The sequence below is a fragment of the Ruditapes philippinarum genome, unplaced genomic scaffold, assembly GCF_026571515.1.
Source record: "Ruditapes philippinarum isolate M1 unplaced genomic scaffold, ASM2657151v2 ctg673_1_1_1_1, whole genome shotgun sequence".
Taxonomy (NCBI): Eukaryota; Metazoa; Mollusca; class Bivalvia; order Venerida; family Veneridae; genus Ruditapes; species Ruditapes philippinarum.
In genome coordinates, this window is record NW_026864324.1 from 230,393 (window position 1) to 247,562 (window position 17,170).

General features: G+C 34.9%; 1 protein-coding gene across 1 annotated transcript; it reads right to left on the minus strand.

Moving 5' to 3' along the window:
* Positions 1 to 111: 111 nt before the first annotated feature.
* LOC132725193 (helicase with zinc finger domain 2-like) lies at positions 112 to 16,802 on the minus strand. Its single transcript, XM_060710279.1, has 10 exons — positions 16,693 to 16,802; positions 8,464 to 12,103; positions 6,796 to 6,884; positions 6,155 to 6,328; positions 5,563 to 5,700; positions 4,778 to 5,163; positions 4,160 to 4,390; positions 2,855 to 3,079; positions 1,052 to 1,208; positions 112 to 203 (listed from the first exon to the last, which is right to left on the minus strand). The coding sequence occupies exons 2-10, from the start codon at positions 12,015 to 12,017 to the stop codon at positions 112 to 114; spliced, it is 5,046 nt and encodes a 1,681-aa protein (XP_060566262.1). The 5' UTR covers positions 12,018 to 12,103; positions 16,693 to 16,802.
* Between the last annotated feature and the right edge of the window lie 368 nt (positions 16,803 to 17,170).

Below are 17,170 nucleotides of genomic sequence, written 5' to 3' on the forward strand. Positions count from 1 at the left end.
CATCTCTCATCAATTATATATACCTATTATTGAATAAGCCCTTTCTTGGCTCTTTGTTATTGCCACATTGACTTGATTTTGGTCTGTTTATAAAAATCCACAAATTATGTTTTACACCATCCAAGAGTAGATTTTTTCTCTAATTCTTTTAATCTGGTAAAGACCGAACGGTGCTAAATAATTTACGTAGTCCCATTCGCCTCCTGTTAAATATTATAATGACTTAAACAATAAATAACTCTTAATTGAGAGACAAAATATATTTAAAAAATATAATCACATTACAAAATTTAATATTTAAAATTATTCATACCTTTGTTGAGAATTTTTTTCATTACTTACACGTTTCTAAATGAGTGATAGCAAACATGTTTTAAATGTACATTTATCAACATGAAAACAGATTGTTATCTACTGAAAACATTGATGTTATATTCGAAATATATTGTGACCACCGAAATTGAGAACATCAGGTTTTAACTTTTAATTTAAACTAGAGCTGTCCGTGGAGCAGCGCCCTTGATCGATAGTAAACCGTGCTTTTACAAAGAAATTATTTTAATTAAAGGTCACATTGAACTCGACTTCGATTTTGTGAACCAAAATTTCCTATGGCTGGAAGAACTCGCCAATGTGCATCCACATATCAAATTTCAAAGTCATAATCATATGTATAAACCATGTACGTATAAACAGAAACTTCATAAAACAGATCTTTGTGACCTAAATTTTTAACTTTTTTATTTAAAATGAGCATGGCAGGTAGGACTCTTTCACATACAAAGTTTGAAATTTCTTAGGCAATGCACTTTTGCTTTAATTTCAGTTTAATATCTATATCACAATAGGTCTCTTTGACGTTGAATGGGTGTGGCAAGTATAACTCATCAAGGAGTATTCACATTTTAGGCTCATAAATATTGACGTTAAGAACTTAAACGTAGATTTAATCCATGACAACGCCGCCGGGAAGGTTATTTCAATAGTTTCGCCTTTTCTCCGAAAAGTTTACCTAAAAAAGCGACATAACTAATTTCATCTACAAACAAACCTTGACTTGAAACAACTGTGCTAACAAGGTCATCTGCTTTTGCTTCACCATCTTTTAAAAGCCTTCTCTTAATCTCAGAACACTGAGCATTATACTGAGACAAAATCTGTATCTTTTCGTTTGGGACTTCTCTCCTCAAGTAGTTGTATGTCGTTATCTGCAAAATATTCAATTGTTTTGTAATGGCTTATCAACAACAATTATTGTTGTATGATTCAACGTTATTCTTGCTTCATTTCAGAATTAATCGCATGTCATTGAAAAACCAAGACTTTAGTGCATATAATAAATGAGAAAATGCTCAATTCAAAATTTATTTGATTATACCAACTCAAACGCTGTTTCGACTCAAAGGTCGTCCGTTGACCTTAAAAGGACAGGTGTGACATTAAACCGAAGCCAAAGCCCACTCAAGATGCTAAAAAAGTAAAAATTTCTTCATTTTGAAGTAAAATGGTAAAGTAAAAAAAAACAACATGAACGTCAACTGACACGACAAAATTTGAAAATGATGCTTGTTTGGTCAAGATTATCCATGGTCAAGTTTTGATTTAACGCATTGAAGTGAACAAGTAGGTACAAGTATACGATTAAATCTAAAGATTTTAAAGTGTATGTATTGGTCATCATTTGATCATCCAAAGTAGACACACAAACACAGGACAGTGAAACCAACTAGAAAATGCTACACGTCATACTTGTATATCTTAACTCTTGGCCATATTGTTTTATAAAAGGGTTTAAATATTATTTTTTTATGTCTTTGTAAACTAGGGATACTTAGAGAAGGGTCATTTAATATCCTAGGGGCAATATTTATAAAGCTTGTAAAGGGCATTTATGTCTCTCCTCATTCTTTTTTTTGGGGGGGGGGGGGGGGGGCATAAAGAGACAAAACAATTCTTGCTGCATATGATAAAAATGACCACTATAAATAAAACTCATAGCGAATGAGGTCAGCCACTGATATTTTTTAAAAGAAAATCCCTTAATGGTGAGAGATTTGAATTCAAATATAATAAAGAAAACTCATGTTCTGCCAAATTTCTGAAAAGTGGTTACATAGTGTAAGGCGTGTTATATACTTCTGAATATAGAATAATAGAATTTTACACTTTAATAAATCGTGCCATGTACAAATATGTTAAAAGTTATTAGAGCGTGCAAGGTAATTTTTAATAATCCATATATTTATGTCATATATTTAAAAAGGTTTTATGACTGGAAAAATGAATAACGGAAATTTGAAGACATAATATACCGAGTTGTGTAAACTTGCAACTGAATCTAAATCTAGTAAGAAAAATTGAAAGCTTCTTAAATTAATCATAATAACATTTGTCTCTTATTTCTGAATTCTTGGCCCGCTTTGGCTTATAACGTTCTTCATGTTTGGGAAATTAGTCCAAATTAAAACAATAATTTTGGAAAGAATAGAGGGAGCGAATAATCTGAGATTTTACAGACAAGTTGTACTGATCAAATAGTTCATAAATCTCGAAAGAAAAAAATCAGTTCCATCATGTCAAAATATCTCTAAGAACTTCCTTTAAGATTTCTCTATAAAACGGTATGTGAAAATGGTAATTTATCAATCTAGTACCATAATGATAAACTTTATTAGGGACCTCTTGGATATGTTTTTATCACAATTTAAAATAGTAGGCTTATGCCTTAGGTCAAAAATCTTTCACTTTCACTTTTTCCATGGAATGGAATCCTTAAAACAATTTTGCAAGGACTTCATGCAAGGAATAAACATTTCAATCAAGTTGCATCAACAATGGCACTTTAAACAATTACCACGTGGTCGATTTCTGCATCATTGCTCCTGGATTGCTCATTCCCATCTTCTGTGGAAACAGTGAGGATATGCTCCTCACCCTCGACATGAACCAATACATGGGGATAAGTTCCTTTTGCATCCCTTGGCCAAATACGTAGTGTCTCTTCCCTCCATATACCTGGCATTGTTCTTAGTGCCGATTCATAAAACTGTTTTGATGGAAATCTACATATTTCTGGATTCTGTACATGAATAAACAGAAAATAACATCTAAATTGATATTTTTGACAGATAAAGAAAACAAAAGGGCCATGATCGCTCTAATATCGCTCACCTGAATATTCATATTCTTCATGACAAGGAACAAGTAATATTGTAAAGTATAAATGAAAGCAGTTTTAAAAAATAAATCTTAAACTGATATCACAAAGCTCATATTTGGATCTGAAATAGTGCATGTGTAAAAACTTTACAGGTTGCTTTTCCTAAAGGAAAACAACAGTTCCATAAGATGTCACTGTTTGCTATACAAAATAAATGACTTCTTTGGAAGTCATGCAGTGCCTGATATGAAATTTCTTGGTTGGTTCTCTCGTTGCTATGGACAGTTAATGTTTGCTGGTTGCTAAAAAAATTACAGTTTGCAATGAAAAGTAAATGGCCGATATGAAGTCACTAGTTGCTATGGAAACTGAGCTTGTAAACTTTGGGAAGATTTTTTTTTAAATTTTAGTATATACATATAAGGCAAAATCTATTTCCACCGGGGCGGTGCAATTTTGACCGGAGGGCTAAAATTTGAAAAATCTTTGTAGAGGTCCATGAGATTATGTTTCATATTAAATATCTCAGCTAAAGCTTCTATGGTATAACTTAAGATTAAATCAATTACCCCCTTGGGCGAGGCCAATTTTGACCCCAGGACTTTTATTTGAACAAACTTGGTAGAGACACACAAGAAGATGTTTCATGCTAAATATCTAAGCTCTTTGACGATTTGAAAACAAGATTTAACGTTTTTTTCTTTGACTTGCCATGGCAAACAGAATTCTGATGGAATATAATTCTTTGAACAATTTTCATAGGTTATCATCCAAGTAGCATTCCTGTAAAATTTAGATGAAATTGGCTTAAAGGTTTATGAGGAGATGTCGTTTAAAGTATTTTTACGGACAGACAGACGGACGGAGCTAAAAAGAAAGTGATTTACAGCAATAGTCTTATCAATAGATAAAAATAGTGGCAAATCAAAACATACAATGAATTAGCAGTAAATTCTGCATTTTTTTTATTTATCTATTTTTATATTTATAGCCTTTTACCATTCTGTATTGGTCTTCCAGACGAGTAAACTTAACATTTTTGGAAGATTCTGTTGTTGCATATCTTTCAAACAGTGATTTTTCCAAACCAAGGAGTGCTGCTTCTTTGCACATTATTATTGGTCGTAATTGCATATGATCACCTATGAGAACAACCTGCTCAGCTTTAGAGGCAATAATTGGAACAAGTCCCTGCGGTTCAGGGCACATTCCAGCTTCGTCAATTATGACCTATAATACAAATGTAATACATAAGAAATTTATAAATCAATTAATTGGGTAAGTAAATGATATTGGACATAACTTACAAACCTTTTTTTAAACTGTTTATAATGAAAAAAGAAATAAAGAAGGAAAATAAAATTCTGAAATTCTGAATTGATCAAAATTTAATAAGACTTTAACGTGTTAAATGATTTAAGATAGTGATATGACACGGAGTTACAACCTTCAAGTCCCAATAAATCGTTTATTGCTATCAATCAAAGTTAAAACGGCAAATTAAATTCTGGAAGGCTGAGATACATTGGAAGCAGTTATACAAATAAGTCTTTACACACTTGGCTATTTACAAAGCAGATTCGCACAGTCTGAACGAAACAAAAATGTCAGCATTACCTGGTACACATTTGTTGCCTCGAGTACCTTCGGATTTGCACCTACTGCTGTTGTACATAAAATCACATCATATTTTCGTATTTCTTCTATCGACGCCTCTCTCACTATATGGACATACCCTTTAACAATTTCGGGCATAGGTTCGTAATTGTTGTCTTTGAAGAATTTATCTTTGGCCCTAATTTCCTCAGCATATTTCTTGCCTTTCTCTCGAATAAGATGATGAAGAGCTACACAACGTAGTTCTTCATTGGTGTGGTTACTTCTTGTGCTTCGTTTAGAAAGGAAAGTTCTCCCAGGTATCGGGAAGTCTAGTGCCTCAATTGACCTGCCGTATACACGTATGAAGTTTGGCTTATAATTTTCCATCCGCTTCAGCATCCAAGCTGTAAATATAAATGATTATAAATCACAAAAACGAAAGATAAAAGAAAACTGTATTTAAATAAGAGACCATTAAAATGATAACAAATTTATTCATTTATTAAGCACTAAGGTAACGAAGAAGCTATTTTACTTAATGTTGACCGTCCTTATATGGCACCTAATGTAAAGTAATGTAAATTCTTGTTTATCCAGATAAAGAAAAATATTGTATAATATTTTTGTTCATATTTGCAATATGCACCTTGACAATGACCTGTAAATAAAGCATGTATAGCAATGATTCAAATGCCCACATATTTTTCAAAGCATTAACATGTAAAAAACAAAATGATTCTAATAACTTATAAGTATAACTTTTCTATTTTAAAAGTATAAATTCTCAAAAAGAGTGTAATTACTGGCAACTAAATCGACGGATCTATTCGACGGTCCGCAAAAGAGCACTTGTTTCCTAGGATGTCCTTCTTTGCTCATCTGGTTGTTGATTCTGTCGAAAAGATACATCAGTTTGATGCCAGTGTACGTTTTCCCTGTACCTGTTTTTTTAAACAAAATATATTTGCTAACAACTGAACTAAATTAACCCACACAATAGAAAACTGGGTACTGAGAAAAATACAGTTTATTATGTTTCTGTTTTATTTAGTACCATTGTCAATTGATAACGGTTTCCAAATCTGTATCTAGTTTGACAATAAACAAGGAGTATAATGTATACTTCAATTTATGTCATTTTAAACATAACATACATACATATAATTACTTGATTAACAATGATGACAGGACAATTGCGTTATATGAAATTAAATCTTAATCAAACCTGATTTTATATAAAAGTAACTGTTTTTTTTTTCTTCAGAAAATTATTGTCGTCTTAAAAAACATGTGTGTGAGTTTTCAATTGATATAGAAAGCTTACCATTAGCTAGCTGATCGATGCATTTAAATAATTATACAAACTGTTGTATGATGGCACTGTTATGTACATACCTGGTGGTCCTTGAATCAACGAAAAACGTGACGTAAGTGCTTTATTAACTGCCTCTTGTTGTTTTGCATTATTACGTGGAAGAACAGTTTTTCTCTGTTGAGGATCATCACGATTTGTTTCAAAAAACAAATCTTGGTTATGTCTTAGACTTGCAATATGTGCACGACTTCTGTCTGCAATTAGATGTTTCACCTTGTTTACAGAAGTTATTTAACAATTTTTAAACATATTCAAAAGATCATTTCAGATAATAAATGTTTAGGATAATTGTTAATGAAAGAAATTCTTACAAAAGGACATTAGAAACTAAATAATTCAATAGAAAACCGCAAAAGTACAGTTACAAAATAATGTTTAAGAAAAACAAGATATACATTGCAGCACTAAACGATTGTAAAGGTTAACAGGGAGAATGATTTAATATCTGCTTGTTTATTTCAGATGTCTAAATTTATTACACAATTGTCTTTGCTGGTCAAAGTTATATTATTTATTATATGGTATATAAATGGGTATATCTGCGTTAAAATATTGAAAGTGACAAAGTCTGCACTTTTTGTGTTAAAGTCTAGTGCAAGTATAACCGCATGTTGTGTTAAACAGAACAAGTATAGCAGCAGTAAGTCGAAAGATTACTTACCAAAATCTGAAATACGTTTGTTAAGGGCAATTTGCGCTGACAGTGAGTCACATTGGGATGGAAGTTCTTTAATGAAACTTTCAGTTCTCCTAGAAAATAAACAGTTTTATTACACCACAACTGTAAGAATGAATACTATTTGCTTGTCTGCTTTGGCGCATAGTTCGGCGTACATCCGCCTTACCGGCTTTCATAATGTATAACAAACCGATAATTATGAATTTCTTTAAAATGTACCGACTATTTTTCCCACGTGATTTCAAAATCAGCAGTGACAGACAGCTGAATATTAGACTCAATGTCTGAGATCAATTGCCACGCGGAAATTTCGTAATGTCCGAGGATTGAGTAATTTCCTTAAAATTAATAAAAAGAACTTAAGATGTAACAAGAACCCCGCTAGGCGGAGCATTATATGCCCGAAAGTACTTTAGCTGTAGGTTGATTAATGCTTGAGTTATTGAGCGAAAACTGTTTCAAGTTTAAAGGTGATAGTAACCTTGATCTTTGACCTTGTGACCCCAAAATCAATAGGGGTCTTCTACACAATATGGACAATCATCCTATGAAGTTTGAATACTGTGGGCCAAATGGAACTTAAGTTATGCTCCGGAAACCATTTCAGTATTAAGCTTATAGTGACATTGACCTTTGACCTTGTGACCCCAAAATCAATAGGGGTCTTCTACCCAATATGGGCAATCATCCTATGAAGTTTGAATACTGTGGACCAAATGGAACTTAAGTTATGCTCCGGAAACCATTTTCAGTTTTAAGCTAATAGTGACCTTGACCTTTGACTTTGTGACCCCAAAACCAATAGAGGTCTTTTACCCAATATTGATAATCATCTTATGAAGTTTGAAAACTGTGGGCCAAATGGAACTTAAGTAATGCTCCAGAAACCATTTTCGGTATTTAGGTAATAGTGACCTTGACCTTTGACCTTGTGACCCCAAATTCAATAGGAGTCTTCTACCCAATATGGACAATCATCCTATGAAGTTTGAATTCTGTGGCCCAAATGGAACTTAAGTTATGCTCCCGAAACCATTTTCAGTTTTAGGGTAATAGTGACCTTTGGCCTTGTGACCCCAAAATTAATAGGGGTCTTCTACCCAATATGGACAATCATCCTATGAAGTTTGAAAACTGTGGGCCAAATGGAACTTAAGTTATGCTCCGGAAACCATTTTCAGTTTTAGGGTAATAGTGACCTTGACCTTTGACCTTGTGACCCCAAAATCAATAGGGGTCTTCTACCCAATATGGGCAATCATCCTATGAAGTTTGAATACTGTGGGCCAAATGGAACTTAAGTTATGCTCCGGAAACCAAATTGCTAACGGACGGACGGACAGACGGACGCCAGGGGGTATAACATATGCCCGAAATTCTTTCGGGCATATAAAAATGATAATATTCTAAATTATACCATGCTAATTCATTCTTAAAAGAGTAAACTTACAGAAATTTGAAGTGTGGCACATGATATTTGTATTTTGATTTTACAAACTGTTTTACACTTCCAAAAGTAACCTAACATTGATGTAGAAACAATAGCTACATTCCATTCGTCACATATGGTTATGTCGTACATCTCCCTACAATGGTTAATTCATAATAATGGATAACAATCTTAAATTATTAACTACAGACTTAGCTTACCTATCAACTTCAGACTTCTTCAATATTTCAACGCAGAATTTCACATTCCGTGGAAGATTTGGTGGAAGAGCTTCACACTTTTCATGCAGTTGAAACGTAACGTTTATCTTTCCATCACTGGTTTCTTGATCTTTTCTTTTCACAGCTTTAATAACTTCGGCATGTCCAATCCATACAGCGTCGTAGCAATTAAGTTCAAGTGTTCCCTTGCCACTTGTTGGCTTCTTTGGATTTGGAACATTTGCCCTCAAACATAACCAGTCGTATGATCCACTATTCTCATTGGTGCTAATATCATCGGTATCTTCCGATACAACCCCTGACAATTCGATATTCCGGACTTCGCATTTAGCAAGATCGAGAGAAAACCTTCCTTTTCTGTCTTCAAGAAACTTAATTGGGACATCATTAATGCAGCAAGTTTCCTCATTACGAATAACACCGGTTGCAGCTTCCATTAAAATAATTGGAAGCCATCTTTCAAGATAGACTCTTATACTCGGATACTTGTCGCAAGTTGCTTTGGTCACATATCGATACAAGTGAAGAACAGGATTTTCTGTATGCTGAAGACAAAACTTCACGTTATTTGTCATACTATAAAGAACTGGCTTTGGTGTCAATATTCCTTTATTAGGAGCAGCGGACATTTGTATCTTTAGCTGTTGTCCCCTTGAAAATATCATCGAAAACTTTGTGTTGGGTTGAATCTTTAGTTGGTTGACACATTCGGTAGTCACATCTTCGCATACCTCATTCTGATGGATAATCAGCCTTGTATTTTGTAAAGCACGCCGTAGATCGTCTTTATGCTCATCAGTTGTTGCTCGAAGCATTTTCGCCCATTCATGAATTGAGAGGAAGACTACACTGCTGTATGGATTAAGTTTATGTTCTCTGCCATTATCGGGTTTATTAATAGCTTTTACTGACAAGTTATACAGCCTTTTTCTCCAAACAGCTTTCATCTTAGTCCATTTTGTATCTGTATCCTCAATAGGTACAGGCTTGTGACCCATGTCGAGCAAACTGAATGTTAGTTCACGGTGCGGTTTCGGGACATATTTTAACCAAGGCGAACAAAGAGTTACACCCCTGTCTGACACATCATCTACACAGCAATTCAGCATCCGTGGTGATGTCTTAAATCGTATTGCCGTTTCAAGTGCACTGCATCCTTTCTGATACTCTTTAGCCCTTTTCGCCACAGAATTGATATGGATACATATACCCTCAATTTCACTTTTGTTATAAGGGCATGGCTTTCTTCGAAGAGCCGCATGAATGAGTCGATGGACTATCAAATCATTGTATCTCCGGATAGGTGATGTAAAATGTGTATAAGGATATACATCTAAGCTAGAATGCTTCCCGTCCTCCTCACCCTTTATGCTTCCAGAGCATCTATAGCCTGCCTTTTCTTGGATCGCTAACCAGTGCTGATAAACAGTCAGCTGAATAGGGTGCAGGTCATCTTTTTGTATATATTCAGCAGCAGTTTGCGGATCACTTGTCATAGCCTTCCATACATCTTTCGCAAGCATAACGGTTTTCGCCTTTGGTTCATTAAAGCATTCTCGGAAGTTAGGCTTTTTTGGACCTACTTGTTTGTCTTGAAGTCTCAAGAGGATATCTATATAGCAACCATTCTTTTGAAGAAACTGCTCCATACCTTCTTTGGACGGTGGCGGTTGACAACGCAGTGGTACGCATTGTTTATATCCGTCATACTTGTGTCTTAGCAACCATTCAGCAACTTTCTTATTAGACATTACCATGAATTCTTCCACAAGGTAATGTGCTTCTACTGTTTGACCTTCTGCTTCCCCTTGTTCGGCCTCTTCCCAGTCTAAATCTAAAGCAAACATTGCATTACCAAGACGCTGTTTTCTTACTTCTTTCGCTACTTTAAACAGTGTCTTTATATCTTTTGTGATGTCGGTATCAATGTCAGTGGTTTGGGTATTGATGATGTCTTGAACCTCTGAATATGTGAACTGCTTTTTTGATTTGATGTAAGATGGGACAATTTCAAAATTACTTCCCTCCATCTGCATAAGTCTACCTTTACTGGTGAGGTAAAAGAACAGGGATATAGTTAATCTGACTTTATTAGGTAAGAGACTACACACTTTTGTACTGAAAGGTTCGGGTAGCATGTTCCTCGGACGACGAATACCTGGATAGAAGGTTGTGGCTCTTTGGCTTGATTCCTCATCTAGTGGTGATTTCTGAGGCACATACGTGGCTACATCTGCAATGTGCACACCAACTTTGTATCCCCCTTCTATACTTTGGACACTAAGGGCATCATCAAGGTCTTTTGAATCTGCTGGGTCAATTGTAAATGCATTGAGATTAGTGAGATCTTTTCTATTTTTAAGAAGATCACTGGAGGGCTCATCGCCAAGACGATTTGTAGTACTGGCTACTTGTTCAATTGTTGCTTTTCTGTACAATGTAGGAACTTCATGTTGTAGATTTAAGATCATCAATCCTGTTGATTCTGACAGACCAGTTCGAAGCATCTTAATTATAGCTCCTCTTGGGTATATATGACGTGGACTCCAGCTAATGAAAGCCACAAGGAAGATATAGGACCTCTGTTCTGCTGGATTCAAATTTATTATTTTTGGATTACAAAGGACTTCAGCCTGTCCATCATAATCATACGTTTCAATTTTGTATCTTTTGGTAATACGTGAAGTGTATTTTTGTGTTATTTCTCTGTCAATGATATGAATCTTAGGGATGGTTTTGCACAAAGGTCGAACTAGGTTACTTTCCATATCATCAAGTGTGCAAATAAATACTGGATGTTTTGTGTCTTTATGACGCTGTCTATTTAAAATTCCCAATACCTTACCGAAACGTGTATCCTTTTTATCTTTGACATCTTCATCAAGGATTTCAACCACAACTTCATCTTCATTGAAGACCTGACCAATTTTCGAACGACCAGATATTTCAATCGTGTGAATGGAATCGTTGGTGTCTATTGGCGTGCAATAAGCCTCATGAGACCCTTCAATCTGTATTACGCATCTTTTGTATTTCTTTGGATAATTTAAGAGCTTTTGCTTCAGCTCGTTTTCGTTCAGAAAATCGGTGTAAAATTGATCACGTTTAAGTATCTCCGGATGCTTGTCTTCAAACTGGTGCATATAGGACAAGTTAAGCTTTACCCCATACTTTAATAGCTTCTCATCTGAATCAGCCTGACCTAAATATTCTGAGCTGTCATCATTCTGTTGGTAGTAGCGTCGACTTTGCTCATAAAAAGACATTTCCTCCTTCATTGCTTCTTCCTCTGGATCAAGTTCCGGACCAACATTTGCTTCTGGAGTTTCCTCTCGTGATGAAAAATCAAAACTTTCATCATCAGATGATAGTTCTTGATCACTGTCATAAAACTGTGATCCGGATTCTAATTCAGAATCGTCTGTTGCTGTTGTTGTTGTACTGCAGCTACTTAAATGTCTTTTTCTCTGATATAAAATTGTTTCAGACTGTTTTTGGAGCTTTTTTGCAATGCTCTGAATAGGCTTTGGCATGGCCTGGTTTCTTTGTGTATTTGGAGTACCTCCTCTGGAAGAGGATCTGGACGACTGAGAGTTTTGTCCGTTTTGTTTGAACTTTGCTAAAAGAATTAAAATAATGCAGTGTACTTAAATTTTCTAAATATAAATTAATATAATTTCATGACCATATTATTTATTTCATAGGTTAGACTATACTTCAATATTAATTACCTAACCGATTATCAACTATGATTTTTATTGTTCTAATATGCATAATCAATGATTTTTTTTTCTAAAAGAAACATGTCTTTTCTACGGTGTCCTTATCGTGCCATTTAGAATGTCGTCCGTCGCGTCTAAGGGTAGACACACGACAATGCGAAGTGACATCGCGACAATGCGAAGCGACGCTCGACAACGCGAAGCGATATGCGACAATGCGAAGCGACGCTCGACAGTGTCAAACGATATGTCGCACTGTCGCCTAGAAATGTCGCGGTAAAAAAGGGCGACATTTAAGAAATGTCGCTTCGCGTTGTCGAGTGTCGCTTCGCATTGTCGAGCGTCGCTTCGCGTTGTCGCGATGTCACTTCGCGTTGTCGCGATGTCACTTCGCGTTGTCGCATTGTCACTTCGCATTGTCGAGTGTCGAGGTTGGTAGAAGTGCATACCACGACACTCGACAATGCGAAACGACAACGCGACAATGCGATACGACGCTCGACAATGCGAAGTGACACTCGACATCGCGAAGCGACATTTTTTAAAATGTCGAGTAAATGTCGCGTTATTTTTATGATTTTTACACCGCGACGCTCAACATTGCGAAGCGACACTCGACAATGCGAAGCGACACTCGACAACGCGAAGCGATACTCGACAACGCGAAGCGACACTCGACAATGCGAAGCGACATTTGGAATAATATCGTATCGCATTGTCGTGCGTCTACCGGTGCTTGGTCAGAATTTACTAACTCACCGACAAACGGTGCGATCATGGAAGGGGTCGCACTAAACTGCTGACGAATTAGCTGACGATATAGATTTAGACCACAGCTGTTTTCTCTCGGCCAATCAGAATAGTTTAAAAGTGTTTGATATATCCCACACATCACAGTAAAGTGTTTGATATAACTATCATGTTTGTATTCAACTGAAAGAAAAAAACCGTTATGTGCACGCTTTATGCGGGGAAAATTTATATGTATATAGTAAAGTTCATAGTGTAATTCCCTTCTTAAAAAATAACAGATAGCAACAGTCCTTTGACCAATTTATTTCGTCAGTTCATCATTTTACAAGAATAGTTACTGTACTTGTAAATAAGAAGAAACAAGCAATAATGAAATGAAATGCGTTTACCAATCTATTTAAATCTATATATGTATCTACATTTTACGACCGCTTTTGCGCTTTTATTATGCCCGGCTCACTCTTAATAGCAGACACTGTAGATGTACATTCATTTTCGTTTGGGATGAGGGGATTCCACTGGTGGAGTTTCCGAACGGTGACTGGACTGCGCTTGCAACGCTAAGGCAATGCTATGCTTTAAGGCTTCAGAGGGACGTTTTGTATATAAAGCATATAACAAAAACACGAATCTACATGTCAAGTAAAATATTTTCAACTTCAGCCGGACAACCAATCAATATCCTGAACCCTAGGGTTGTTTAAGCATTAAGGAAAACGTTAAATGAAAGTTACCTGCCCGTTTCTCCAAGAGCCCACTCTTGAGAAGCAGCCATCGCCCATGATTTCTGTCTAAGAGTATTTTTCGGTAAGCAGTTTTGCTTCTTGACTTCATATTCAAGCGCTGTGTACGGTGTAATGTCATTTAATCATTTAAATGAAGAATCAACAGGAATAACAACAAAATCTCTCAACTTGCAAAATTGTAATAATATCACATTCAGAAATGTTAAATTATTTCCAAATTAATCTTACTGCACCTTTGTGACGGAATGTGAAATCTATCATTCATAAGATTGTGTATACAGTAACTTATGAAAGAACATGAATTATGCCATTTTCTCGTGCTTTTTTTGCCTACAATAAGGCCAAATAGATTGAGTAAGAAATATTTGGATGTCCCTATGTAATTGTCGGAGAAAAAAATCGTTTACGCATATTAAATCTTCACCTTAAACAGAGAAAACTACCTGTGGTCTAAGTCAGATAGATCGCACGTACCAGTTGGATGTGAGATTTATCAACTCGCTTCGCTCGTTGATAAATCTCACATCCAACTGGTACTCATGATCTATCCTATACATATAGGAAACTGCTGACCAGTTAAATAAAGAAGGATTATCGGAAAATGCTGACCAGTTACACAAAGAAGGGAAACATTGAAGGTGTGAAGTTATATAAACACGCCGTAGGGGGTAATAAAAAGATGGGAAATTACTTTTATTCTTTTAATTATATTTTTAATTTTTGCATTTATATGACTATGTTTATAAACTAAATTAATATATACATTTAAAGTACCATAATATCATACATTTTAACACGGATTTACATTACTACATGTAATATAAATCCGTGATTTTAAAAGGATATATTAAACAGCTTTTTATACCTCTAAAGATATGCAAAAATTTGAATTAATGTTTTATAAAGAATTATGATGTTATGATTTTTATCAAAATCTCTTGTTAGTGATATTTCAATAGAAAAATCTTGTAACGGAAAAAAAATGTATTTTCAAAAGCAATAATTGCAATTTGAATTAATATTAAATAAGTCAGCAGTGTTTTAACTTAATTAAATGTCGACAAAATTTTATACAATATATTGAATTTCGTACATTATAAAATGAATTAAAAATTTCACGACAAAATATATTTTTTTTCTATATTTCTAACTGGTCAGCAGTTTCCCTATATATCTAACTGGTCAGCAGATTCTACTACATGTGTATATGTTTAACTGGTCAGCATTTTCTCGCCTGAATGTAAAGAGCGTTAAATTTGCTAACCATATAGAATAAGAGAGTTTTACGGCTTAAATCAATTTGAATTAACATTAAATTGGTCAGCAGTGTTTTTACTTAATTAAATGTCGACATTATTTTATAAAATATATTAAATTTGCATAATGAGTAACAATTTCGTAGCATTTAAATATTTTTTCTCTATATATCTAACTTTTCAGCAGATTCTACAATATGGTCAGCATTTAATAACATATTTTTTTGACTGTTTATTGTATTTTGTCATAGATAAATCAAGAATGACACGTCGCGTGTGAAATCGATTTTAATATGACCTTGGGGCATATCGATCTCGATAAATTATCAGTTTAATGGATATCTGTGGAAACATGTTGTTTATAATGTAATAAAAGCTTATTAACTATAACAATTTAGCACATTATTAATTTTTGTTCAATATTACTTATACAATTATACGAACAACAAATAAGGAAACAGAAATCACTTTATTTCATATTTGCACTAAAATACGACATAATAATTATATTTTGTTAAAATATACATTACGTATATGTACATGTATATATTTAACCTATGATGCATAGTTTTATACATACTTGAAACAAATTATGATTTTTCGTACATCATATTTTGACTACATTTTTAAAATTTTAACCAATATATAAACACATAGAAGAAAAATTCATTAAGGTACTTAAATAAAATATTATATCAAAATAAATTGAGAAATATACAGTATATTATCAATTGAAATTTTTTATAATTAATATGTTATCATTTGTAATATTGACATCTTGAAAAAACATTTTATCAAGTATTTCTCGACCTCGCCTGTAATATCACCAACGGCAATTTGACACCTTCATTGTTTTCCCTTCTTTATCTAACTGGTCAGCAGTTTTCGATAATCATTCTTTGTTTAACTGGTCAGCAGTTTCCTATATTCTATATCGTCAGCTAATTCGTCAGCAGTTTTAGTGCGACCCCTTCCATGATCGCACCGTTTGTCGGTGAGTTAGTAAATTCTGACCAAGCACCTGTAGACGCCGACAATGCGATACGATATTATTCCAAATGTCGCTTCGCATTGTCGAGTGTCGCTTCGCGTTGTCGAGTATCGCTTCGCCGTTGTCGAGTGTCGCTTCGCATTGTCGAGTGTCGCTTCGCAATGTTTAGCGTCGCGGTGTAAAAATCATAAAAATAACGCGACATTTACTCGACATTTTTTTAAAAAATGTCGCTTCGCGAATGTCGAGTGTCACTTCGCATTGTCGAGCGTCGTATCGCATTGTCGCGTTGTCGTTTCGCATTGTCGAGTGTCGTGCGTTATGCACTTCTACCAACCTCGACACTCGACAATGCGAAGTGACAATGCGACAACGCGAAGTGACATCGCGACAACGCGAAGGACATCGCGACAACGCGAAGCGAACGCTCGACAATGCGAAGCGACACTCGACAACGCGAAGCGACATTTCTTAAATGTCGCCCTTTTTTACCGCGACATTTCTAGGCGACAGTGCGACATATCGTTTGACACTGTCGAGCGTCGCTTCGCATTGTCGCATATCGCTTCGCGTTGTCGAGCGTCGCTTCGCATTGTCGCGATGTCACTTCGCATTGTCGTGTGTCTACCCTTAGACGCGACGGACGACATTCTAAATGGCACGATAAGGACACCGTACTTTTCTCATGTAATATGAATGCAACAAAACAATATGTGCACAGTTCATTTACTTATACATACCATGTCGGTTACTTCTTTTCTTTTTCTTTCCCTGTGCTTCCCACTGCTTATTTACAGTACCTGAATTCTACAACGTAAGTCAAAACACATTTCAATTTTGCAATTCCCATACTCCCAAATGTATAATGCAAGTTATTAGGACTAAGGGCAAAACAAACCATGAATCATAATTGATTTTCAAAAATGATATAAAAAATTGTTATTTAAATTTTTCTTTTTCCCCTTTCCATAAAATTGGACATCAACTGTTTAACCTTTTCGTAATTTTGATTACATTATCAAGCCATTAAATCACTTAAGATTCTAATAATAAGGTTTCTGTATCAAAGCAATAAGAGTTGACAATCTATTAATGTATGAAGTCACTCAAATATCAAAATCTATTACTTTAATAACGACAGCACAAAAATGTATGTTTTTAAAAAAAGTTTATTTACTTTGCATTGATTCCCGTTGTCCGGGGGTATTTAAGCTATTT